The sequence below is a fragment of the Panthera tigris genome, chromosome F3 (assembly GCF_018350195.1).
Source record: "Panthera tigris isolate Pti1 chromosome F3, P.tigris_Pti1_mat1.1, whole genome shotgun sequence".
Classification (NCBI taxonomy): Eukaryota; Metazoa; Chordata; class Mammalia; order Carnivora; family Felidae; genus Panthera; species Panthera tigris.
The window spans coordinates 10,356,362-10,383,510 of NC_056678.1; the positions used below are offsets into that span (position 1 = coordinate 10,356,362).

General features: G+C 49.3%; 1 protein-coding gene across 3 annotated transcripts in view; it reads left to right on the top strand.

Moving 5' to 3' along the window:
- Positions 1-23,953, top strand: part of STYXL2 (serine/threonine/tyrosine interacting like 2) — a 41,125-nt gene extending 17,172 nt beyond the window's left edge. For all 3 annotated transcript variants that reach the window (XM_042976456.1, XM_042976458.1, XM_042976457.1), the window contains exons 3-6: positions 8,002-8,096; positions 11,395-11,626; positions 14,431-14,648; positions 20,616-23,953. In XM_042976456.1, coding sequence (XP_042832390.1) covers positions 8,002-8,096; positions 11,395-11,626; positions 14,431-14,648; positions 20,616-23,434 — 3,364 coding nt within the window. In that variant the 3' untranslated portion in view covers positions 23,435-23,953. The remainder of the gene's footprint in view (positions 1-8,001; positions 8,097-11,394; positions 11,627-14,430; positions 14,649-20,615) is intronic.
- Positions 23,954-27,149: the final 3,196 nt, after the last annotated feature.

Below are 27,149 nucleotides of genomic sequence, written 5' to 3' on the forward strand. Positions count from 1 at the left end.
GGGAAGGGGAACAAAAATAATATAAAAACAGGGAGGGGGACAAAACAGAAGAGACTCATAAATATGGAGAACAAACTGAGGGTTACTGGAGGGGTTGTGGGAGAGGAGATGAGCTAAATGGGTCAGGGGCACTAAGGAATCTACTCCTGAAATCATTGTTGCACTAGATGCTAACTAATTTGGATGTAAATTTTAAAAAATGAAAAATAAAATTTAAAAAAATGGACAAAAGATTTGAACAGATACTTCACCAAAGAAGATACGTGAAATGCAAACGAGCACATGAAAAGATCCTCAAAATCCTTAGTCATTAGGGAAATGCAAATTAAAACCACAAGGAGATACCATTCCATACCTATTAGAATATGTAAAATTAAAAAGATCGACCATACTAAATATTGGTGAGAATGTGGAAGGCCCAGTCCCGCTGCTGGTGGGAACATAAAATGGTACAACCATTTTATAAACTTTTTAAAAAAGTTAAACGTACACCTGCTTAAACATATACCTACACCTGTATGATCTAGTCATTCTCCTCCTGGGTATTTACTCACAAGAAGTAAAAGCCTGTGTCCCTGCAAAGACTTGTACATGAATGTCCAGAGCAACTGTATGCATAAGAGCCTGGAAACAACCCAAATGTCCATCAACCAGTGAATGGGTAAATGCACGGGGGTGGATTTACACACTGGAATACTATTCAGCAGTGAAAAGGAATGAATTATCGATTCATACAACCACATGGATGAATCTCAACATAATTATGCCAAATGAGAGCAGTCAGACAAGAAAGGGTATATACCACGTGATTCAATTTATAGAAAATTCCAGAAAATGCAAATGACTCTCTATAGTGACAGAAAGCAGATCAGCGGTGGCCTGGGGAGTCGGGCAGGGGGAGGGCGGAGGGAGGGCGGAGGGAGGGTGGAGGGAGGGCTTCCAAGGGGCCTAAGGAAACTTGGGGGATGATAGATACGTTCACAGTCCTGATTGTGGTGATGGCTCCACGTATGTCAAATGTTAACCAATCACACATTTTAAGTATGTGCCATTTGTATAACAATTATATACCTCAAAAAGCTGTGCTATGAAAGGGGACATAAAACTCTCTTCCGGGAGGCAGCGTAGTGCTGTGGAAAGAACTTAAATGGTATAACCGAGGCCAAAGTTGAAGTCAGGTCTGCTCTCCCACTTAGTAGCCATGAGAGCGTCCATAAATTACTTACTCATAAAATTGGAATAGCTGGTTTGCCCAGTGGTGGAAATTAAATGATATAACGTATGTTGTTTGTAATATACATGTAATATATGACACACATTGTTGTAACATAGAAAGGCACATTAGGTATTGATAAATGGTGGTTCTTTCCTTTTCCTTCCAGAGAAAGATATCTGACAGTAACTAACGATGTCAAGGAACTTGTATCTAACCAGAGACCCACCCACCTTCGTTAAAATGGCACATGTCTCTCGTGCTGTCAGCAAATACTGTATTCTAAGCAGCTGATCGTCACCGTTGCTTTTGGTCTCCATCCTGAATAGTCCTCCCTGTACTTAATTAGTGACTGAAATTCCATCCTTCTTGCTTTATCTTTTTTTAACATTTATTGATTTTTTATTTAAATGTTTAATGTTTATTTATTTTCGAGAGAGAGAGCGAGCGAGCACGAGTGGGGGAGGGGCAGAGAGCGAGGGAGACCCAGAATGTGAAGCAGGCTTCAGGATCTGAGCTGTCAGCGCAGAGCCTGACACGGGGCTCGAACCCACGAGCCGTAAGATCATGACCTGAGCTGAAGTCGGACGCTTAACCCACTGAGTCACCCAGGCGCCCGCTGCTTTATCTTTTCAGTGAAAGGCTTGAGTCTTTTTAAGACTAAATATGTACGGAGTCAGCAAATACCCCACCAGCCACTCTTGGCCCTGGTTTCCTACGGCTACTGTAACCAATGACCACAAACTGAGTTGCCTAAACACAACACGGATACGTTCTCCTGTAGTTTCAGAGGCCGGAAGTGTGAAATCAAGGTGTTGGCAGGGCCGCTGTCCCTCCGAGGGCTTTAGGGAGGACTCCTTCCTTGCCTCTCCCACCTCCTGGCGGCTCCAGGAGTTTCTTGGCTGTGGCCGTGTCCTCACAACCTCAGCCTCCACCTTCGCATGCTTCCTCTTCTCTCTCTTCTCTGTGTGTCCTTCTTAAGGACATTTGCCATTGGACTTAGGGCTCACCCTAATCCAGGATGATCTCACCTCCAGATCCCTAACTGAATTACATCTGCGGAGATCATTTTTCCAAATAAAACTGTATTCACAGGCTCTGGGGGGCATGTCTTTCTGGGATACCACTATTCAACTCACCGCTGCCCTAGCTCCAGCCCCTGGGAGACGAAACCGTACTGTGCCCTGTGCAACCCGGACAGGAACTTGCGAAGCCTACCCAGTGCTGCAGGCAGCCACTGCCTGTCAACCAGAGCGCGTTCAGGGGTGACGTCTGCTTGCTGTCCCGGCAGGGAGTCTTGACATTTCCAGCCTCGTCAGTAAATTTCATCCCGGGGTGAACTAAGAACCTGAGAAAGATGTGTAGACAGTGGATAGGGCTTGTCAGATCTTCGTTTTTGCCTGACTGGAGGCACTGACCTCAAACGCCTTAAATTCAAACCCGCCTCTGTGAATCATTCTCTCTGGAAGAAAGCCTTCAGCTAGAGATTCAGCCATCTCCCAGTGAGACAAATTTCCCTAGGTAATTTATGAGTTAACACTACAAGTTAAAACCTCCTGTCCAGTGGGGCGACTTGGTGGGGCCTCGCCCGTTTCCATAATCTCCATCAGACCCCCCCACTTACCCAAATGAGCACAGTCTAAGAAGTCAGCGTGCTTCTGCCACAAACCAAGCTGTAGACCGGCCCTCCCCTCCCTAGTAAGGAGACTGCCGCCCCCCAACTCCCTAGGTGGTCTGGAGCCCACGTCTGCCTCTCCTCTTCCTCCTTGGCTACGACCAATTTTCTCTTCCTTTCCAAATGAAGGATCAGACTTCTTTAGCCTTCTCCTGTTCTGATTTGGAGAGCGTTTTTCTGTTTTCCTTCATTTCTTTCCAAGTCAAAATTCATTTCTTGCTTCGGCGTTTTGGACCTGAATTTTTCAAGCCTTTGCGCTTTCTAGAACTCCTTGATGATCTCCTCAGACCGTCTCTCGTGACAGCATTTTCCTCTCCACCTTCAGCTAAGTCCCTTAACGATGCTGTGCCAACCTTCCCTACAGCGAGGTCTCTGTGCCTGGTAGTGACAGGTGGGACAGGAGCTGGGGACATGGAGTGTCAGGTCTGTGTGTCCTTGGGAAATGGCTACTCCTAATTACCCTTTCTCTTTTATATTTCTTTTTCCGTGAAGATTTTTCCAGCTTTCACAAACCTTGCTGGAAGCAGCTGGCCATAAATCCGTTTGCTTAAGATTACTGACTTCTCTCCTTCTCTGGAGCCTGAACTTTGCCTGTGTGGTCACTTTCTCTGAAGTGAATGAACACTGTTCCTTCTTTGCAAAAGCCACATCAAGATAGACACCCCCTCCTGGGCCTCTGCCTCCATTTCATTCCCAAGGGACTCCTTGAGGGGGGGCTTCCTCCCCCCTCCCTTCCTCCCTCCCCCCTTCCTCCCTCCCCCCTTCCTCCCTCTCTTCCTCCCTCCCCCCTTCCTTCCTCCCTCTCTTCCTTCCTTCCCCCTCCCTTCATCTCTTCCTTCCTTCCTCCCTCCCTCTCTCCCTTCCTTTCTTCCTTCCTCCTTTCCTACCTCCTTCTCTTCCTTCCTCCCTTTGTCCCTCCCCCCTTCCTTTCTCCCTTCCTTCCTTCCTTCCTTCCTTCCTTCCTCCCTCTCTTCCTTCCTCCCTCTCTTCCTTCCTCCCTCCCCCCTTCCTTCCTCCCTGTCTTCCTTCCTTCCTTCCTTCCTTCCTTCCTCCCTCTCTTCCCTCCTCCCTCCCCCCTTCCTCCTTATCTTCCTTCCTCCCTACTTCCTCCCTTTCTCCCTTCCCCCTTCTTTCCTCCCCCCTCCCTTCGTCTCTTCTTTCCTTCCTTCCTTCCTTCCTTCCTTCCTTCCTTCCTTCCTTCCTTTTTCAGATGCTGGGCAGGACCCATTGAATTGATTTTATGAAACATAATGGGCACAGTCTGTAATTTTGAAAAACACAGGTCTAAAGAAAACTGCACCAGTCTCCTGCTCTTGGTTAGGAAGTCCGTCAAATTCTGCTTTATTGTTTCTCTTCCAAATCACCCTCAAGGCTTTTTAGCTGCTGCTCTGTGATCCTGTGATGAGGTGTGTATCGATCCTAGATTCTCTCCTTCCCTGCCTGTCTTTTCGAGCAGCCAGCCTTGCTGCTTTCCAATCAGGGTGTAAGTGTCATTTCACTCTGTCTCAGATCTGCGGGCGGAGGCACAGACGTGGTCATAAATCACAGCCTCCCCGGCCACCATCTCACTGACCTTGCAAATATGAACAGGGCCCGTTGTTCAGGTCTCGCTTCTCTTTCTCCTTTGTCCTCCCTGCAGTCCTGCTTCTCCACGGAAAATGAGAGAACTGCTTCTCAATGCCTAAACTTTGTTCTCCACTTAGGTCCTTTGGGGTCCCACTCCTCACTTGACTTAGTAAACCGCGTCTGTGACACAACAGTTTAGGACCGTTAGGTTTACACGTCCTTTTCTCTTAGCAGATGACTCATAATTTACATCCTATCCTCAACACTAGATAATGCTGAGCTCAGTTTACTGTGGTTCACCTGCTTGCCTCAGCAGCCAAGAACAGACACATCATGGGGCTGGGGGAAGAATCTGTTCTTTACCCCCCTCCTTTCTCAACCATGAAGCCGCCAACTCCTGAAAAGTGTACTGGGTAGAGTCTCCCAGAGTCTCAGACTCACTGACCCGTTAGCTGCCTCTCAATCTTGACCACCCACAAGAGGGGAGGATGCTCTCACCCATTTCCATTTTCAGATTTGAATTTCAAATTCTCCCCTATCAAACCCACAGCCTCAGAGTTCAGGTCCATTTAGGACAGATGCTCAGTTCCCTGTATTTGTCGTGGAAACCAAATCCACACGACGACCTGGCGTCTGTGTTGTTTAGGGAAAACGGCGTGATCGTGGGCTTCGCGGAGAGTTCCGGGCGGGGATCCTGGGGACACTGCCGGGTGAGTCCCTGGCCAGCCTTTCCACACAGCTGCCAGGTGAGGGTTCCTCCTGTGTCCCTTTTCAGTTTGTGCCCATTGTTTAGAAAACCCATTACAGGAGTGAGAAAACCTCTTCAGAGCGCAGAGCACAGGGAAAACCACCCTGAGGGAGAAAAGAGGTGCGGGGCCAGGAGAAAGCCCCTCGCATCCCGCAGCAACACAAGGGTTCTCTGCTCATTACCTGGTCAGGGTTTTGCTGTGATTTCCCCCCCAAACCTCGTTTGACGTAATACTGACCCTTAATAAACAAAATGGTTATTTTACTAATACTAGTATGACTAATATTGCTTACAAACGAAAGAATAAAACTCCCTTAGTAAATATTGTTTGTTTATTTATGGGGATGTGACTCCCATTTCTATACAAGTTGAGGCTCTGACCCTAGTTTTATGAAGTGTTGCTATTTGAAAACTGAGACTGCCCTGAAACCTGGGCCCACGATGTCCACAGGGAGATGGGCTTCTGCAAAGTCCCATCGCACGAGGAAACTGGGTGAGGAAGGGAGGCCAAAAGATTAGCCTCCCAACAGCCCAAGGGAAACCAGCGCAAGCTGAGGCTGGAAAGGAGAAAGAGGCCAGAGATGGAAGGGCCTGGAGACCACTGGGTTTGCTCCCTAAGGTGGTGTGCGGGCACCTTGCCCAGTACCTGGCAAATTCCGTCCATTCATCCATCCGTCCGTCTGTTCATCCATCTGTCCACCCACCCTTCACTCAGTGTGATCTGTCTGTCTGATCACCTTCACTGGTCTGGAGCTACAGGGGCCGAAGAAAGGACCTAATGTGTGCCTTTACAGACCTCACACCTGCCCCCACCAGGTGTTTTATTCTTTTCTACCTTCACCAAACCACGGGACGTCTCCAGTTCATCCAAGGATCGTATCCCACACACCTCACCTTTAATCCACCCCCACTCTCCAGTCACGCTTACTTAAAAATGCATCTTCTGGAGTGCTGGGAGTGCCAGGGGAGTGTCATTCTTGGTGCAAGAATGGGAATCCCTCAGGAATTACCAACGACAGTGCCCACTGTGCTGTCCCTTATGCTGCATGGGCAGGTCTAGCCCCATCCTGGGTAGAGTCGTAGGCTACTCCTTTGTTTTGGCAAAGCGATTTCCTCCTCCGTAGGCTTTCCAGCCCTGAGCACACCATTCTCCAAGGCGGTGACCCTAATGTGGATTTCTATGAGAAAATTGTCCTGCTAATCGATTCGGCTACACTTACCTTCACTCGAGTTAGCTCCGGTCAGTTCAACTGGACTCACTGCCACTCAGAACAGGGTGGCCCTATGTTTGCATCATAGCCCTGCCTCTTATTGACTGCCGTGGGGGAATTTCATTAGCCTATCTGGGCCCCAGTTTCCTTACTTAAAATAAACAGAAATGATAGTACCTGCTGCGTGGGAGTTTCGCCAGGATGAAACTCATAAAGGAGCCCCAAAATGGTATCCATTCGCAACACAACGAATGAAAATAGACCAAGGAGCATCCCTGGGAAGTTTCTAAATACTGAAAACCAAAAAAAAAAAAAAAAAAAAAAAATCCTATCAGTTTCCATAAAGATAAAATAAGTCAATTTGCAAGGATCGGGAAACACACTGACTTCAGACTTTGTAAAAGCAAAAAGACAGTAGAACAGAGGTTCCAATTCTGGGTAAGTCGGCAAACACACCCGCCACGGTCCCATGGATTGCCTTCATAAAACCTGAACAGAAGGATACAACAACGGTTCAGGGACTCTGGAAAGTAAATAGTAGCAGGCAGGTTGAGGAAGATAGAATTCAAAGTACAACCAAACCAGCAATATGAGTATCATTTTTTCCCTCTGGAATACCCAGTTGTGACTGGAGGCAATGGAAACAGTAGCCTGGGGTGCCTAAAAATGGAATATTACCCGGCAGTAAGAAGGAACAAATTATTGATTATTGCAATAGAATAGATTACTCATAGATGCCTTGTACGAAGTGCAATAAGCCAGATACAAAAGACGATGATATGATTCAACTTATATAACATTCTGGGAAAAAGCCACACCGTAGGGACAGAAAACAGATCATCGATTTTACAGGGGATGAGGTTCAGGGAGGGGCTGAACATAAAGGGGCAGCATAAGGGATACTGCATCCTACCCTTGTTTCTGCCCGTAATTCGCCGCGTTCCTCAGATCCTTTTTGACATCTCTGCTGAATTATTTCTGGAAAAATTGCCTTGACATTTACCTAAGTTACTTTATTGCATCCCTGGTCTCAGGCTGAACCTTGATTGCTTATACTGAGAATCAGGACTGTGCATTTGAGCACACCTTCGGATTTCCCCATGCCAGCCCTTTATTGTGAGCCCGTTCTCTTTCAAACAGGGGAAAGATGTGGGGCATGGAGGGAACGGTGGCCGTCTGCCCAGCCCGCCAAGCCAGCAGCACCTTGGTTAGGGCCATGCTATGGTATTGACAACAGAGGAACGGGGGCGAGAGGGAAAAAATGAGCGCACTACAGCCAAGGATGGGAACCCAGTAGAGAAGGTGAGGCCACATCAGGCCCAACCACAGACACTATTCTGTCCACAGCCTGGACTACCTCGTCGTTAAACGCCAGCTCACACAGGTGTCAGCTCTGGTCTGAACACAGGTGGCGACAGCGTCACGGTGTTCTAGATTCTCGGGCTCCCTACACTGAGGAAGGCATTCCCTTCATCTCTCGTTGCTTTGCACTATGCCTGAAGTCAGATCCAGGGGTCTTGTCTAGTCAGAGCGGCTCCCGTTCAGATGCCGCCCAGAACCTTCTCACACAGATGTCCTCTTCTCTCAGGTACTCAATGGTCTCAGATGCAGAAACAGAAAGCATTTTCATGGAACCCATTCACCTGTCTTCAGCTGTTGCAGCTAAACAGATCATCAATGAAGGTAATGCCATCAGAAGGCGGTTGGGAGCAGGGAGAGCCCGCGACTCATCTGGGGACCCTCGGAAGGGGCCCCATGGAAGATGTCAGTGTGCTTCCCAGGTGCTGCCCGTCACATTAAGAGGAACAGATCTGAGGAGGCATTTCTGCCAACACAAGTCACTATCCACCTTCATGAGACGGAGGTGGAAATTATTATGTATCAGGGTGAATGGATAACTCTGTCGAGTCAACAGCCGGGGAGGCATTTCCAGTCTGCTCCTATGGCCTCCCATTCAGTTCTTTCAGTTAATCTCAGGGGTCCTGGGGTGGCTTATGCTAGAGACACAGACCTGAAAGCCCAAGAAATGACCAGTAGCACCCAGAGAGTTCTGTTCAAAGGGATATCCAGATTTAGATCTGCATTTCCACTAGTGCCTGGAAATGGTTTTCAATCTGAAATATATATAAGGAGGAGGTAGGGAAAGGTGGGGAGGGGAGAAATGTTAATATGCACACAACAGAAAATATACTCATCCTGATTGGATGGATTTTTTTTTCCTAATCAATTTTAAAAAAATGTTTTTAACGTTTATTTATTTTTGAGAGACAGCATGAGCAGGGGAGGTCAGAGAGAGAGGAGGACACGGAATCCGAAACAGGCTCCGGGCCCCGAGCTGTCAACACAGAGCCTGACGCGGGGCTCAAACCCACAAACCTTGAGATCACGACCCGAGCCGAAGTCAGACGCTCAACCGACTGAGCCACCCAGGCGCCCCTCTAATCCATTTTGAGCAAATTTCTTTTCTTCTTCCTTTGTCTTGGGTGTCTCTGTCACTGCTGGTGGGATGTCGCTAACGACACAGGGCCCTGCTGGGCTTTGGGCTTAATCCAACATCCACTCGATGGTGGCCACAATCCGGTCCCCGGCCATTGGTCGTGAGAACTGTGCATGCTGCTTGCTCTATATAATCCCGGGTCTTTGTCAGTTCTGGGCTCTTTGGGTCCCCACAGGGTCCCTGAGGACGCCTAGATCTCCTGTTCACCTCGCGAGGAGCCAGAAATTCCATTCGCCTCTGCTTGCGATCTGGGCACCATGGGAGGCCCCATCTTTTTAAGGAACTCTCAAGTTTTTTCTATTTCACCACCCTACCTGGGGTCTCTGTTCCCTTGCTCCAGGCAGACCAAAGTGGCTTCACCCAGTGTCCAGATCTCTCTAAATTGCCACAGGGACCACCCTCAGTCCGGAAGTTTTGTTTTTTGTTTCCTCCTGTGTGTTTGGGAACTTCCCTCACCTTCCAGCCTGCATCATCCCTGCTCTGTGTTTCACTCTCTGGACCCCCCCCCCCCCATGCCTGAGTTCTTGCTAAACGAAAATCCAGCTTTAGGAGTTGTGAGAAAACCATTTCCCCTCTTGAAAACTTCACCGTCAAGCCTATAGAATGCTATAGACACGTCTACAGGACGTTGAACACGTAGGTTGAAATCGAAAGCCTTTCTTCGATTCTAGGGTTTAGCTACTCTCCTCTTGTCTGGGGCAGTAAGCTTACAGTTCCTCGATCTTAGTGGCGGAAGGGCGGTAGGGGAAGAAACAGTATATGACAGAGAAAGGAAAAACGTACCAAGTCATATTCCAAGCCATCGCCCTGCTCACCAGTGATCAGAGGGATAAAAATGATTGTTGAAGAATCCTTCATTCTCATGAAAGTCTGCATATGCGTTCTTCTGAAGAAACCTTAGATTGCAGAAATAAATGGGAAAAATTGATGCAGGACGAGGGGGTGGAGTTGAAACAGGCCGAGGGGTGGACCACAGACCTACTGTAAGCAGAAGCCACCAGCAGGAATGAGGGACTGGGACATTTGTTCCACTGGAAAGGGAACTATCAAGACAGCGACCTGCTATATAAAGAGCTGAGGAAGACAATGCTGTATGTATATTTTCATGAAGCATCGGGGAGTTTTATTTTTTACATGTAGTAAAGGAGAGCCATCTCAGTTAGGGGAGGAAAGGAGAGGGGCTTTTACATTTGCTAAGTAAGATCCCAGGAGAGCCAGGGGAGTCTGAGTGGTAGAGAAAATAGGAATGATTCATCTATTTTTAAACAAAATAAAGCTCTGGGATTGCAGGGGTTTTCTTCTTTCCGCTTTTGAAACGGAGATCAGAGAACATTTAGAGCTGAGATCTGACGCAGGGATATGGGGGCCCATCGGGTGGTGCGGGAAAGGGAAGAGAGAGAGAGAGAAGGGCTTTAGGGAAAGGGAGTGCTAGAACCCAGAACTCCCAGGACCCGCAGACCCTGAGCAGCAAGCCCGGTGTACTGTTTTCCCCGTGAAGGGCTGGGCCTCGTCTATGTGCCACACGTGGCTGTGCTCTCACGTGAAAGCCACACGTGGCTTTCACCCATCAGGGAAAGCGATGGCCAACACAGGCAGCACGCCTTTCTTACTTTTCTTCCATCTCTAGTCAGGATTTTTGGCTCCTAAGTGGCAGGAAAGGATTCCCCCCCCCCACCCCACTATTCTTGCAGACTTTCTCAGAGAAAGAAATATCTGACTCTCCCCCCAGATTTGATCAATTGAGAACAAAAATATTAGGAGCAGGAGAGAGAGGCTCGCTCGAGAGGTGGGTGAATGGATTTTGAACTCATCTAGAATCTGAGTTTTTCTGAGCTGTTGGCAGAAAGGCCCTGAGCGCTGTTTTGGGACTGGCATTGGAGTTCCTGGCAAAACCTTTGCCACCTGTTGGAAAGCTGGGAGGCTGAGACTCACAGGCGCTCGGACGCCAGTGGGAAGAAGCAGACAACGCGTGAAATAAATTAATTAAACGTGTATGGGAAAGTGATCGCACGTGAAGTCTAAAGTTTTACTTTTCCCAAGATTACTTGCCTTACGTATGTAAAGGAGTCAAACTAATAAAGTGACTTACGTTATGAAAGAGTGTCGTTTATTCATTTGGTAAATGATTCCACCCTGTATGGAGCACCGTGGGAACTGTAAGTGTGAATCAGACATATACCAGGTACTTAAGGACCTTGGTCTAAGAAGTTGCCAGCCAGCTTGAGAAAAATACAGGAAGGAGTAAAGAAAACCAGTGTCCCTTCACCTATACCAATCTACCTCTGCTGCTGCTGGCCCTGACCACAAGTGTCCAGGCCAGTGCAGGTCCCCTCCCCACCCCGGGCCTTCATTAAGTCCTTCCTGGCATTTGAGCTCATGTCCAGAGTCCTGGCAGCAGACTGGCCAAGAGTGGATTCTCCTGAGGAACAGGGAGCGTCATGGTGCTCTTGACTCTTTGACGAGAATGCTGCCTGTCCCTTCTAGAATTCAAGCCGCGGGGGATCAGAGCCGAGGCAGAGTGTCCAGGCATGCTGGAGTCGGCCGAGCACCTGCTGGTGGAGGACCTGTACAACCGTGTTAGGGAGAAGATGGACGACAGCAGCCTATACAACACCCCCTGCATCCTGGATCTGCAGCGGGCCTTGGTCCAAGACCGCCAGGAGACCCCCTGGAATGAGGCGGATGAGGTCTGGCCCAATATCTTCATAGCAGAGAAGTGAGTCTGACTGCGGGGAGGTCACGACCCTTTGTCCTACCCTTCTGGACAGTGCCCGAGAGCGATGAAACTCCCCCACGTTTGGCAAAGGCCCCAATAACTCCATCAGCAAGTTGATGTTGCCTGATGGGATATTTGGAGCCAGTGATGATACTGATTTTTGTATGTATTGCCAACCACCGAAACATTTCACAAGAGGACAAAGAGGTTACAAATTACATGTATATATATATGATACACATATCATATATATATCATAGTATGATATATATATAGTATAATATATATATAGTATGATATATATAGTATGATATATATATATAGTATGATACGTATATAGTATGATACGTATATAGTATGATACGTATATAGTATGATATATATAGTATGATACATATATAGTATGATATATATAGTATGATATATAGTGTATATATAGTATGATATATATAATATGATATATATATATAATATGATATATATAGTATGATATACATAGTATGATACATATATAGTATGATACATATATAGTATGATACATATAGTATATATATAGTATGATATATAATATGATATATATATAGTATGATACATATATAGTATGATATATATAGTATGATACATATATAGTATGATACGTATATAGTATGATATATATAGTATGATACATATATAGTACGATATATATAGTATGATATATATAGTGTATATATAGTATGATATATATAATATGATATATATAATATGATATATATAGTATGATATACATAGTATGATACATATATAGTATGATATATATATATAGTATGATATATATAGTATATATATAGTATGATATATAATATATATATATAGTATGATACATATATAGTATGATACATATATAGTATGATATATATAGTATGATACATATATAGTATGATATATATATAGTATGATACATGTATAGTATGATATATATAGTATGATACATGTATAGTATGATATATATATAGTATGATATATATAGTATGATATATATAATATGATACATATATAGTATGATACATATATAGTAAGATACATATATAGTATTATACATATATAGTATGATACATATATAGTATGATATATATAGTATATATATAGTATGATATATAATATGATACATATATAGTATGATACATATATAGTATGATACATATATAGTATTATATATATAGTATGATATATATATAGTATGATATGTATGTAGTATGATATATATATATATATAGTATGTGTATAGTATGATATATATAGTATGATACATATATAGTATGATATATATAGTATGATATATATAGTATATATATAGTATGATGTATATAATATGATATATATAGTATGATACATATATAGTATGATACATATATAGTATGATATATATATAGTATGATATATATAGTATGATATGTATGTAGTATGATATATGTATAGTATGATATATATGTATATATATATATAGTATGATGCTAAATTACAAATTATATATACAGTGTGATGCTACCTGAGCAATATATAGGTGTGTATGTGTATGCGCTTTTGCATAAGTAACAAATTCGAAACAAACGAGATAAAAGCGTAACCATCTAGGCGATGGTTCTACCACTGATGTTTATCTTCTTTAGGTTTCTTTTGAACCGGACGGATTTCCTAAGGAAACACCACTTGTTTTTATAATCAGAAAAAAATGTTATTTTTTTAAGTTTATGAGTGGTTTCCCAAACAAAACCCAAAGCAGTTCCTTCAGGATCTTCTTGCCAGTGCGTAATTGGCACCAACAGGCTAGTTTGTGAAACTAATTCTCCCAGTGTAAATACTCAGATACGCAGAAGCAAAGGAGGCAATTTGGGGCCCCCGTGGCAGGCAGTAGGGAAGATAAGTTTGGACTGTGGGTCTTGAGTACTCCCCCGGAAGTAGTCTGTCGCCTAGAACCTGATTCTCAGAGCTGGACACCAAGTCCTGAGCGATTTCCAGCTAGCTCTGCAGACCCAGAAACATTCACATCGTGCTCACCAGGGACCCAGACACCTCCAGATAGCCCCAGGCTTCTGCTCCTTCTCTGGCAACCCTGTCTTCACTGATTCATTGCAGCAAAAAGAGCTCTGAACTAGAAACCAGAAACACCTGCCCTTGTTTGGTCCTTTTTCATTTCAGTCTTGGGAAGTCAAAAAGCTGTCAGATTCACTTTCCGAATCTTCGAATGGGAATAAAAAGAGTTGCCCTGTCTACCTCTTAAGTTTAGTACTAGGGATACAATAAGATGATGCATGTGAAAGGACTTTGAAAAAGTGAAGCACACCGGGTTTGATTACTACTTTTGTCTGCCACTTTTGTGTCTTTTTTTTTTTTTAAGTTTTATTTATTTAAGTCATCTCTACACCCCACATGGGGCTCGAACCCACGACCCGGAGATCAAGACTTGCCCACCCCTCCGACTGAGCCAGCCAGGCTCCCCTGCCACTTTTGTGTCTTGATGAATGTCCATTCCCAAGGCAGAGGGTTTTTAAACCAGGGATCTGTGGACCAAAGATTTCCTTACACATCAGTCTCGTTCCCTTCATCCTGCCCTCCCCTGCCCGGCTCCCTGTGCCTTCTCTCTCTGGCCCCCTCTTATGACTGTATTTGCAGTGAGCCAGGGACACATCTGGCAGCACAGAGGGCACTCACCGAGCTATGGCCTTCCCGAGCCAGCCGAAGCAGGCTGCGGGTCTCAGTGGCGGTGCACCTTTCGTTTCTAGCTCTGACTCTGGCAAAAATCGTCTCTGCCTCTTTCCCCCCAGGAGTGTAGCTGTGAACAAGGCGAGGCTGAAGAGGCTGGGAATTACTCACATCCTCAACGCCGCTCATGGCACCGGCGTCTACACTGGGCCCGAATTCTACACTGGCCTGGAGATTCAGTACCTGGGTGTGGAGGTGGACGACTTTCCCGAGGTGGACATCTCCCAGCATTTCCGGAAGGCTGCCGAGTTCATCGATGAAGCCCTGCTGACCTATAGAGGTGAGGGGGAAGGGGGGAGTCTGCCTGCTCCAGGCTGCTCGAATTAATTCCGCAAGGGGGAGAAGCAACCAGGAGAGCTCATGGAAACCTCTGGGTTATCTGTCGTGTCTGGAGGCGATCTGTCTTAAGATTTTTGTCTCATTCTAAGAAGAGGGGAAAGGAACGGATGATCATGCACCTTATCGGTAATGACTGAGGGCCTAACAGGTGCCGGGCGCTGTCGTAGGTGCGGTGGTGGAAGATGCAGACAAGGGTCCTGGCCTTTGAATCTCACACAGTGGTGATGGCAGAGAAGATTACAAAGAAAAATGTCCGCGACAAGCGTGAGGCAGAGAGACTAAGCAGGACCATGTGTTGGAGTGACCGGCCAGCTCCTTGGGGAGGCTGGTTGAGAGGTCCTCTCTGAGAAGGGGCCATTTTACCCTGAGTGACAAGAAGGAGCTGGCCACGGAGAAGTCAGAAGAAGAGCATTCCCGGCCAGGGGAAAGTGCTAGCACAAAGCTCCGAAAGTGGGGTAAGCAGGGCGCGTTCAGGATCACAGGCCAGAGCGGATCGGCGTGGCGGGGAAGGGTCAGAGTGGCAGAGTGGCAGGGGCCCCGACACGCAGGCAGCTGACCGCCAAGGTGAGGGAGTGGAAAAGCGCCTTGATCTGATCTGCGTTTTAGAAACCTCGCTCTCTGGGCTTGGGAGACCCCAGCAGTGGGAGCCGGCAGAGTGGATAGGACCCTTCAGTGCGGACGGGCCACAGCCCATGCCGCGGGGGCGGCTGGGAGTGTCACAAACCTGGGCTTGAGGCCAAGCTTTGCTACGCTCTCTATTCCATGGGACCTTGGGCGGTTCCCTTCTCCAGCAGAGCCTCAGTTTCCCTTGTGTATAGCACAGAGACAAAGAGACCTAATCGTCCTAAAATTGCTGTGAGGAGTAAAATTTTATTTATTTATTTGTTTAACGTTTATTTATTTTTGAGACAGAGAGAGACAGAGCATGAATGGGGGAGGGTCACAGAGAGAGGGAGACACAGAATCTGAAACAGGCTCCAGGCTCTGAGCTGTCAGCACAGAGCCCGACGCGGGGCTCGAACTCACGGACCGCGAGATCATGACCTGAGCCGAAGTCGGACGCTTAACCAACTGAGCCACCCAGGCACCCCAGGAGTAAAATTTTAAAACGCACATAAGAGTTGCAAATAAATATGTTATGTATATATGTATATTTATAAATACGTATCTATACATAGAATGTTTTTACATACGTATAAATTTTTATTAAAGTGAAATTTATGAGGGCACCTGGCTGGCCCAGTCAGTTAAGCTCTGACTTCTGCTCAGGTCACAAGCTCCCGGTTCATGAGTTCGAGCCCCACCATCAGCTCTGGGCTGACGGCTCAGAGCCCGGAGCCTGCTTCGGATTCTGTGTCTCCTTCTCTCTCTGCCCCTCCCCGGCTCACGCTCTGTCTCTCAACAGTAAATAAACGTTAAAAAAGTGAAATTTATCAATTTTACATATATATATTACATACGTATGTATATATATGAAACGGTTTTCTCCTTTTTTTCAATGCTTTAAAAAAAAAAACAACTTCTTTTTAAAAATGTATTCCTTCTGACCAATGTGATCTGAGCGTGTGTCCAAATGCCAGCGGGGAGAGGATTTCTTGGGCTGCTTGTCGCGCGCAGCGCCCTGGCGACTCCAGCGGGCGGCGCAGTGGAGATCGTGTAGACGCGGCCTCGGGCGGCGGGCCTGGAGCAGCCCCTAGGGCCGGTGACTATCAGCGGAGCAGACGCACAGCCCCAGAAGTGGGGCGACAGCGAGAGCTAGACGGCGGGAGAAGCTGCCGGGCGCTTGAGGGGGGGCCTGGGCGGACCGGAGCTGCGCCACCCGGGTGTCGTCAGGGCTTCGAGGAAGGCGGCGGCGCTGTGGGCCGCCCTGTGGCCCGAGCGGTGCGCAGGGTGCCTGGCCCAGGCGCTGGGGACACCCGGGGGAGCCCCGCCACCAGCAGGGGCCCGCGCCGGCACACCTGCCCCCCTGCTCTCACATTCAGCCCGCCGCGTCCCTTCCCCTTCCCCTCCCGCACCCCTGCCGGACAGGGAAAGGACCTTATCCTTACCGGGGTTGCCTCTGGGGTGGTTCCTCCTCCCGTCAGGGCCCTGACGGTTGTTACCATCCCTAGAAGTCGCCCCTGAGCCTTAGTTTCTGTGATTGCCTCCAAGATGCTTGGGAAACAGCTCTTAAGGAAGAAAGCGAACACTGGGCTGGGTGCTTCATGTAATAATCACAGTGCCCACAGCCAGAGGATGTTACTTACATTTTACAAATGGGAAATTGAGACCCACGGAAGGTTTAGCGACTTTGCCGCTGTGTAATAATCCAGATTAGTATCTTGGTTGCTGGTATGTAGGACCCGTCTCAAACTACCTAACCATCGCCAAAGGCATTAATTACAATACAAGCACAAATCCAAAGAGGAGAATGTGGCCCCAGGATCATCTGGAACAAGGACTGGACAATCTCAGGACTCTTGGTTTCCATCTTCTCTTTTTCTCCCTACCTCAGACAGCAAGGCCGCCCGCAGGCCTGGGCACAGACTGGCTAACTTCCGGCCTCAGTCCCATTTCCAAAGCTCCCTGAGAGAGAAAATTCGCCTGGCAGACTCTGGTCCTTTGTCCACCCTGAATTCTATCCAAGGTGGCAAAGGTGGGGAGGGTGGTTTCCGGGCAAGTCCTTCTTGGTTTTCTCAGGTATGGAGAGAGGGAAAGTTCTGAGGCGAACGAGAATTATGAATCGGAAGAATACAGCACACAAGCCTGCCATGTAAAGGCATACTGAGAATGGGGAGAGAACTCACTCATGCCCAGTGCTCTCTCCACCCTTCAAACTTTTACAGCAGAGAGAGCACGTCGTGATGCAACCTCCCTCCCTCAGCGGCCCTGCTGCTAATCAAAATGGAGGCTGCAAATTAGAAAAAGACCACCTCCCTCCAGCTGTCTTACAGCTGGAAAGTTTTCATCATAACCAATCTACTTTGACTTCAATGCGAAAGGTGCCCCTCGGAGTTGTGTAGAGCACAGTCTATACAGTGCTAGTGTGACCTTGAACCTAACAGAAAATGGACAATCCTGTCACCCAGGGTCTGACCCTTAGGCTCTCCCTTCTTCCAGAGGCTGCCGCTGAGGCTCCACGGAGGCATCCCAGGGTGCCAGGCACACATTCCACATCATGGGAAAGCATGGCCCACCCAACTTTGTCTCTGCCAGACTGAGTCTAAGAGGCATTTGATGTCCCTATGAGGAAGCCTGGCTGGTTGTGCCTGAAGCGTCCTGATGTGAGCTGGCCTGGTAACTCCTTCAAAGGAAGGAAGGAGGACTTTGGTGCCGGCAGTAGCAAATGGTGGCCTGGGCAGCCAGTTAAAGGGAGGTCGTTGGTGGGGCGCCTGGGTGGCTCAGTGGGTTAAGTGTCCGACTTCGGCTCAGGTCATGATCTCACGGTTCGCGGGTTCGAGCCCCGTGTCAGACTCTGTGCTGACAGCTCAGAGCCTGCTTGGGATTCTGTGTCGCCCTCTCTCTCTGCCACAACCCCACTCACTCTCTCTTTCTCTCTCTCTCTCTCTCAAGAATAAACAAAACGTCAAAAAATTTTTAAAAAATTCTTGAGAGAAAGAGAGACAGAGCGTGAGTGGGGGAGGAACAGAGCAGGAGAGGGACACAGAATCCAAAGCAGGCTCCGGTCTCCGAGCTGTCAGCACAGAGCCCAACGTGGGGCTCGAACTCACAAGCCGTGAGACCATGACCTGAGCCGAAGTCGGATGCTCAACCGACGGCGCCACCCAGGAGCCCCTTAAAAGTTTTTCTTAAATAAAATAAAAAAAATAAAGGGAGGTCCTTGGCGAGAGACAGCTGAGCCTGGAGCTGGGGTGGGAGGAGATGAGAGAGTGAATCTGTAGATGCACCTTAAGCAGCTCTGATTCTGCCCACTTGCCTCCCTCTAGTGACTGCTGGCCTTTGGCAATAATGCCTTTCAGCATCACTGGGCCTCAGGTCCCTTTTAGTCTTGCCTTGGTCTCCCACCTCCTGTGTGACAGATACGGTCTTAACTGATGCAAAGACGTACTAATAAAAGTCATCCCCCCGCCCATCCTATATCGTTAGCTAGTACTCTTCACCGACTGGACAAACATCCCCAAAGACTGCTGGCAAATAGATTGATGACAGCCTGGACTGTCAGTGGCTCCAGGCTGCACTGTAAACAGCCATTAGAATAAAGGCACAGAAGGCGTGTTTGTCACGTTTATGAAGGATACAAAGCAGAAAGCGAGGCTAGGGGATAATTGATCTATTGAATGCTAGGGTCAAGACTTGGTAAAAGTGTTGGTTAGCTTATAAGAACCGGTTATATCTACCAAATACACGAATAGGAATTTGTAAAGTTAGCCTTATGTTTTAAGAATGCTACAAAAAAAGTTTTTTAAAAAAAGCTTTACAGGTTTCAGTTGATATAAAATAATCTGAGTTCATTTGGGGACATAGCCATGCACACTGCAAGCTTAAATGGCATCCGCGAAGGCTCAATGCCCAGAATGAGAGTGGAGAGAGGCCCACTCTGCTCTGTGTGGGCCAGTCCAAACCTGAAATACATGTGCTACATCCTTTTTTCTTTTTTTAATGTTTATTTTTGAGAGAGAGAGAGAGAGAGAGAAACAGAGCACGAGTAGAAGAGGGGCAGAGAGAGGGAGACACAGAATCTGAAGCAGGCTCCAGGCTCGGAGCTGTCAACACAGAGCCCAACGCGGGGCTCGAACCCACGAACTGGGAGATCATGACCTGAGCCGAAGTCGGACTCTTAACCGACTGAGCCACCCAGGTGCCCCTATCTGCTCCATCCTGACACAGACTCTTAAGAAAAAAACTGATAAAGTTTCATTTGCAAGGTTGGTTAGTATAGTAATGGGACACGAAAAGGTGTCTGAATAATGACTGAAAAACCTAGAATCGCCAGGAAAAGAAAAAAATTAATGAAGAATATGATAGTGATCTTCTTAAGTAGTTTTTGTATGAAAGCCCCTGTTCATATAGATGTGTTCCTTATTGACCTGGGTGCCCATTACAGGAAGGTATACTTTGCCCTAACATGTGAAAGAAGTTTCAAAAGAGTAGATTGATCTAAATATGGAGTGAAGGGTGTGTGTGTGTGTGTGTGTGTGTGTGTGTGTGCGCACAGGATACTGAGCTCCCTGTCACAGAAGGATCCAGTCTCCACTGGATGATGAATGACCCAGCCTCAGGGATTCTGTAAAGGGAATTCTCAAGTGTCTGTTATGTCTGTGGTGCTTTCCCACGCTGAGACTCCATGTGTCTGTGATTCTTCACCTTAGCTGCATTTCTTTTCTACTTTCTCCCCACTTCCCCTACCCTTTTTTTTAATGTTACTTATTTATTTTGAGAGACAGAGAGCGCATGCGAGAGCATGCACAGGGGGAGGGGCACAGAGAGAGGGAGAGAGAGAATCCCAAGCTGCTCCCTCGCCATCAGCACAGAGCCCATCATGACCTGAGCCGAAATCAAGAGTCAGACGCTTAACTGACGGAGCCACCCAGGCGCCCCCCCACCCCAACTCTTTTATTTCTCCTCCCTCCGATGCTCGGCTTGGCCAGAAGAAAGTAGTCGTGCACTCCAGTGTTTCAAAAGCGGGGATGCTGGTTAGTTCCCTTTCCCTCCTTCTCTCTGCCCGTGTTCAGACAGTGCAGAAAGCGCTTACACGAGTGCAGGCGGCCTCCCTGCCCTCTCAGACATCTGTGATCTGGGGCAGAGATGCTCGTCCCTCACGGGACTTGAGCGCAGATGAATGCCGGGGGCAAGCAAATGTATTAAATCCAGCACATCTAAACAGTTCTTTTTAACAGTGCTCTAAAAAAAAAAAAACCTATAAGGCAGCCACTGTGGTTACATTAGTATCTCTTGTGGTTTCTTTCAGGGAAAGTCCTGGTCAGTAGCGAGATGGGCATCAGCCGGTCAGCAGTGCTGGTGGTGGCCTACCTGATGATTTTCCACAACATGGCCATCCTGGAGGCCCTGATGACTGTGCGTCAGAAGCGGGCCATCTACCCCAACGACGGCTTCCTGAAGCAGCTCCGGGAGCTCAATGAGAAGCTGATGGAGGAGAGAGAAGAAGACTCCGGCCAGGAAGGGGGGACGGATGAGGCTGAGGAGGGCGAGGACGCGGGGAGCAGCAGCAGGGCCAGGGTGGGCGCCCTCACGGTGGAGGAGGAGGACGACACCCCCAGCCACCTGAGCGGCTCCTCCCTGGGGAAGGCCAGCCAGGCCTCCAAGCCCCTCACCCTCATTGACGACGACGAGGAGGAGAAGCCGTATGAGGAGTGGAGGAAGGCGCGGGGCCTCCCCACAGCCAAGGCCCCCCCGGGGGGACACGGCGGGCGCTCGGCCTCCGGCCAGGATGGCGGGGGGCCTGAAGACGAGGACGTGGACAGGATGATCCGGGAGTGGCAGAGCCGAAATGAGAGGTACCAGGCGGAGGGGCATCAGAGGTGGGGTAGAGAGGAGGCAGAGGTGGAGGCGGGCGACGCCGAAGGCTTCGTGACGAGGCGACGCAGGCACACCCTGAGCGAGAGCAGCACTTCGGCGAGCGTCCGCAGCCGCGACGTTCGGGTCCTGGAGCAGCAGCTGGAGACGAGCGGCCAGAAGCGAGGGGGCAGGCGCCGCTCGGACTCCGTGTCCACCGAGAGCACCTGGGACGTGTGGAACCAGAGGCTGCTGGAGATCGAGAGGGAGGCCTCCCGGGAGTACCACTCCAGGAGCCAGCGGGAGGCGGCGGACGCAGGCTCCGAGGCGGGGGGCAGGGTGCGAGAGGACGACGAGGAGAGCGTGTCCTCCGAGGCCAGCTCGTTCTCCAACTTCTGCAGCAGGAACAAGGACAAGCTCACCGCCCTGGAAAGGTGGAAGATCAAGAGAATCCAGTTCGGATTCCACAAGAAAGAGCTGGGGGCCGGGGACGGCAGCACCGAGCCAGGGGCGGAGGAGGCAGAGGGCGAGAGGCGTCTCTCCGACGTCGACCTGACGGCCTACCAGGCCTGGAAGCTGAAACACCAGAAGAAGGTGGGCGGCGAGAACAGGGAGGAGGTAGTGGAGCTCAGCAAGGGCGAGGACGCTGCCTCGGCCAAGAAGAGGCAGCGGAGGCTGGAGCTGCTGGAGAGGAGCAGGCAGACGTTGGAGGAGAGCCAGTCCCTGGGAAGCTGGGAGGCAGACAGCTCGGCGGCGGGCAGGAGCATCCCCCTGTCCGCCTTCTGGTCGGCGGCCCCTTCGGTCAGCGCCGGGGAGGACGCGGCATCGGTGCTCAGCACCCAGAGCCACGGCTCCCGCCCCTCTCAGGCTGGAAGCAACAGAGGCGGATGCCCGGCCTCTGCCCCCGGCCCCGCACCGCCTGACCTGCCCGTGGGGCCTGGAGACACCATTTCCATCGCCAGCATTCAGAACTGGATTGCCAGCGTGGTCAGCGAAACTCTCGCCCAGAAGCAAAACGAGGTGCTGCTGTTGTCCCGCCCGCCGTCCGTGTTGAGCGCGAAGGCGGCGCCGGAGGCCAGCTGCCTGGGGGATGACCAGGCGTCCCTGCTCAGCGGACACGGCAGCTCCTCCCCGGGCGCCTGCCTGCTGCCCCGGGGCCAGCCGGGACCCGGCCCCGACTCGCAGTCCCTGCCGTCCTCCCGCACGGCGCCGGGCTCGAGGGCCGAAGGTCTTGGGAGCAAAGTCAGGGGGACCAGCAAGCCCGTCTACAGCCTCTTTGCTGACGACGTCGACCTGAAGGAGCTTGGCCGGAAGGAGAGGGAGATACAAATGGGGCTGAGGGAGAAGATGTCCGAGTACAAGCTAGAGAAGCTGGCCTCCGACCACAAACGGAGCTCCCTCTTCAAGAAGAAGAAGGTCAAGGAAGATGAGGAGGAGGATGGGGGTGGCAGGGACGAGGACGCTGACAGCGCCATAGGGAGCTTCCGCTACTCTTCCCGCAGCAATTCCCAAAAACCCGAGACAGACACGTCCTCCTCCCTGGCTGGCCCTGATCGCCGTGGCAGCGCTAGCAGCGTCGGCAAAGACACGGACGGCAGTATCGCTAAGTGGCTCAGTGGCCTCGGGACAGAGGAAAAGTCTCCTCCCCAGAGCGACTGGTCTGGAAGCTCCAGGGGGAAGTACACCAGATCTTCCCTGCTCCGGGAGACGGAGTCGAAGTCCTCCAGCTACAAGTTCTCCAAATCGCAGTCGGAGGAACAGGACACGTCCTCCTACCGTGAGGCCAGCGGCAACTCCGTAAGGAGCACCTCACGGATCTCTTCCTCCTCTACCCGGGAGGGCAGAGAGATGCACAGATTCTCCCGGTCGATGTTCAGCGAGACCTCGAGCTCCCGGGAGGAGAGCCCGGAGCCCTACTTCTTCCGCCGGACCCCTGAGCCCTCGGAAGGGGAAGAGTCCCCGGAACCACGGCGTCGGGACTGGGCCAGGCCCAGGGACTGGGAAGACGTGGAAGAGTCGTCCAACTCAGACTTTTCTGAATTCGGAGCCAAGAGGAAATTCACCCAGAGCTTCATGAGGTCTGAGGAGGAGGGAGAGAAAGAGAGGATGGAAAGCAGAGAAGAAGGGAGGTTTGCTTCGGGGCGGCGGTCCCAGTATCGGAGAAGCACGGACGGAGAGGAAGAGAAAGAAATGGACGACGAAGCCATCATCGCTGCCTGGAGACGTCGGCAGGAAGAAACCAGGACTAAGCTGCAGAGAAGGAGGGAGGATTAAGCTGGGCCGGGCGGACCTGGGAGACTGGGAACATGGCAAGAAGCCGCGCGGCTTAGCACAGGGATCAGGACGCACATTGCCACCACCCGCCAAGGGACAGGGATGTGGAAGGGATCGTCCTGCGGGGCAGAGCCTAAAAGAGAGGTACCAGGCAGCAGGGCCCCAGAGGCGCGATAGAGGGGAGGAGGAGAGCCGTCGGCGTGCGGTCTGCATGCTAGGCCACCGGACACCATTTTCTGTTGCCCGGCGTCCTCTTGAGCTTTGACGCTTCCCTCGTGTATTTGACAGTGTCCGTCACCTACTGGCGAGGTGAGCTCGTGATGGAACCAGAGCTTGCCAGAGACTTCGGCTTACGTCCGCGGGAGGACTGAATGCAGGACGTGGTCCGGTTTGTGGTTCTGTAACGAGACCCGGGAAATGTCTCCTGTGGCAAGTCTCCCCTCTCCTGACAAAGCTGAGTTCTGGTTGTTCCTTTTCAGTGCTTTGGATCTCCATTAAAGTGGTATGTTGTCAAACATTTCCCCTTCGCTCTGGTCACTTTCAGCTCATTTGAACCCACCTTAAAAGACAGAGGCGGGTTATCACGAGCCAGCCTCACCTCCTTCCATAACGCTGTGCCTCCAGACAACAGCACCGTCATCACATTAAAACAGTAATCAAGTATTTCACCTATGATACAACGTAGTGGGAAGACGTGAGGAGGACCCTTGAGAGTAACCGTGAATTAGACCGAGACTGGGTTTTATTGCGGTCAGAGATACAGGTGGAGAGGGGGTCCCTCTGGAACAGCAGGGAAACAAAAGCAAACCACGGGGGCGGGGGGTGGGAAGAAAAGAAGCCCAAGGCAAGGAGATGGAGACAGGGTTTTATGAAATCTCGTGGTCACCCTTGCTTTTCATTCCTTGGAGGATGGTTGGACAATCCAGTGGACAGCCCACTGGATCCTTCCTGCACTTTGAATGAGCTAGGTCGGTGAGAATTCTCTACCCTTTATTCCCGGAGGCACGTCTGCCTTCCCGGACACAGGTTGGGTTCCTGAATCCAGCAGACATGTTTTGAGCCCCTTATGACAAGCATTGGTGGGTTGGTTTCTACGGTTCCTTTCAACTTGCCGTAACTTGCAAGATTTGAAGATGGGCATGTGCCATGCAGGGCTCCAGGATGTCTGGACCAACGCAAAAATCCACTTCAGGAGATGCAGTTGGCAATAGGATGATTAATGAGAAGGAAGAGGGGTGGCAAGGAACCCACCAACGGGATGAATAGTAGGTGATCGCTAATCATGTGACCAGTTTTGTTTTTAACTGAGATTCATGGGATGCGGAGATTATGTAACCTTACTGTGTGGATTATTACTCAAGCATCAAACATGTCAATGGGCACAAAGATAAAAACACTAAGGCAGAAGGGAGCAGATGTGAGCTCAAACTCAGAACTGCACGTAGTTGCCGCCGAAGCAATTGACTTAACTCGCTTGCCTTCCCTTTAATCCTTCAGGCTACAGTTCAGCGGCATCTGATGATGGGCCTTTTCTCTCTGACTGAGAGGAAGAAAGAGGCCTTGGGAAAAAACACTGCTCAGTTTTTGTCCCATTTGGCCCTTTCCTTCTCCCTCTGCTCACTGAATTTCAGTGAGCCTTGGTCCCTGGTTTCCAGAGCCTGATAGAACATTCTCATCATATGAAACGACATCATCTCCATATGCCCCCAGCAAGGCACCCCTGGAAGGCTCAGTTGGCTGAGCAGCCAACTCTTGGTTTTGGCTCAGGTCATGATCTTATGGTTCGTAGGTTCAAGCCCTGACTCACGCTCTCTCTCTCTCTCTCTTCTTATTCCCCACTCTCTCTCTCTCTCTCAAAATAAGTCAACTTTCAAAATGGCCCCCAGCAAGAAGACTAGTTGTGGCCCATTTTAGGGTATGCACATCTCACTCCTATGGGGAAGTTTCTGGCACAAGCACAATAAACTGGGAGGTCAGTCTTCTGGAGGGAGCAATGAGAATGTCCCTGAGACAACAGCTGTGTTTTCCTTTTCTGATCTTCTTACCTTGAATAATCTTGGTTGTTTGTTTGTGGTTTGGTTTTTTTTTTTTTATTTTTGTTTTTTACTTTTTTAAAAAGAGTTTATTTTTGAGAGAGAGAAAGACAGAGTGTGAGCAGGAGAGGGCAGAGAGAGAGGGAGACACAGAATCCGAAGCAGGCTCCAGGCTCTGAGCCATCAGCACAGAGCCCGACGCGGGGCCCGAACCCACGAGCCGTGAGATCATGACCTGAGCTGAAGTCGGACGCTTAACCGACAGCCACCCAGGTACCCCTGACCTTGAATAATCTTGTGATTTGAGGATAAACACTTAGAAAGCCAAGGTCAAGGATGAAGAGACCAAATGAACTGACAGGCCAGCTGAGCAGCTGCCCCCGGCACCCACCCATCCATAGGAGCGAATTAACTCAGGCCTTCACACACGTCTCTCTCTTTTTTAACATAAATGAAAAATATAAATAAGGTGATCTCAATCACCTCAAGGTAGACAATTGTTTTAAAAAATACCTAGTCACTCCCAACTCATACGCCCCTGAATGGATGTTGAACAAACATGGAAAACTCTTGGTTTCGAGAGTCACCCCCAGTCTTTCCCCAGCCTTGAGTGTGAGCCTCGGGGGACACAGACCACCTGGCCTGCTTTTAGCTGCACTCATAGGCTAGAGGGCAACACTGGCCCCTCTGTGGAGGCGCTCAGCTCACTAGAGGATGAAACGAGAGAGGGGTGAGGTCAAGACCTGGAGAAAAGCCTTTGCTTGCTGTGTCTCCAAGGAGAGCTCCTTTAGAATCCTGTAGTCAGAGAGGTGTCTGTCTGAGAATTTAGGATTCTGAATTTAGCTGAGTGCTGGAGTCCAGACTTTATTTGGGGAAATGACACCAATAGAAATTTTATGTGATTTTTGATGAGCTTGAAGGAATAGCTGGGATTTAGAGGGTTAGGATTACAACGGTGACATCTGCTTTAGACCAAACCCAGAATGACAGGTAGCACTCCAGCCGTCCAGTCTCTGAATGACATTAAAAGGTATGTGTTGCCCGTCAAGGTCCCAGTAGATGGCACACCCCCATTGGAAACGGATGAGAGTTTAATGCAGGAACTATGCACAGAGGCATGGACAGGGGTAAGGGGACAGGAAGGAATAGCAAAGCATCCGGGTACTAGCACTACCTGAGAAATGGATGCCACCCTAGGGCTGAAGGGACAATATGTAGGGGCTGTTTGCAGAGCCCAAAGACCCACAACCACGGGAGAAGGGCCACCCGATATCCTGGCAGAGGCGGAGAGGGAACAAATACCCTGACCTCTCTCTCTTCCTAGCATGTGGTGTCATGGTCGTAACTTTCACTGGCCAAACCTGCCTGGAATCCAGCCAGAAGGGGAGCCCAGTGTTGGAGAAGAGCAAAAAAAAAAAATGAATCTGAAGGGGCAAACAGAGGATAACCAGCACAGAGATGCATAGATTTCAGTGGAAAGGCCGTGTCTTTGGAGCCTCCCCAATGATGTTGTTTTAAAGGACCGAGAACACTATGCACTGAACACAGGATCGATCTACTCTTAAGAATTAATTAACAATTGGGACAGGGTTTTAGCTACACAAACCCAACCAAAAGCCAGTAATTTTGTCTTACGGGAAAGAAAAGATAAATCTGAACCGACATCCTTTGTCGAGTCCTGA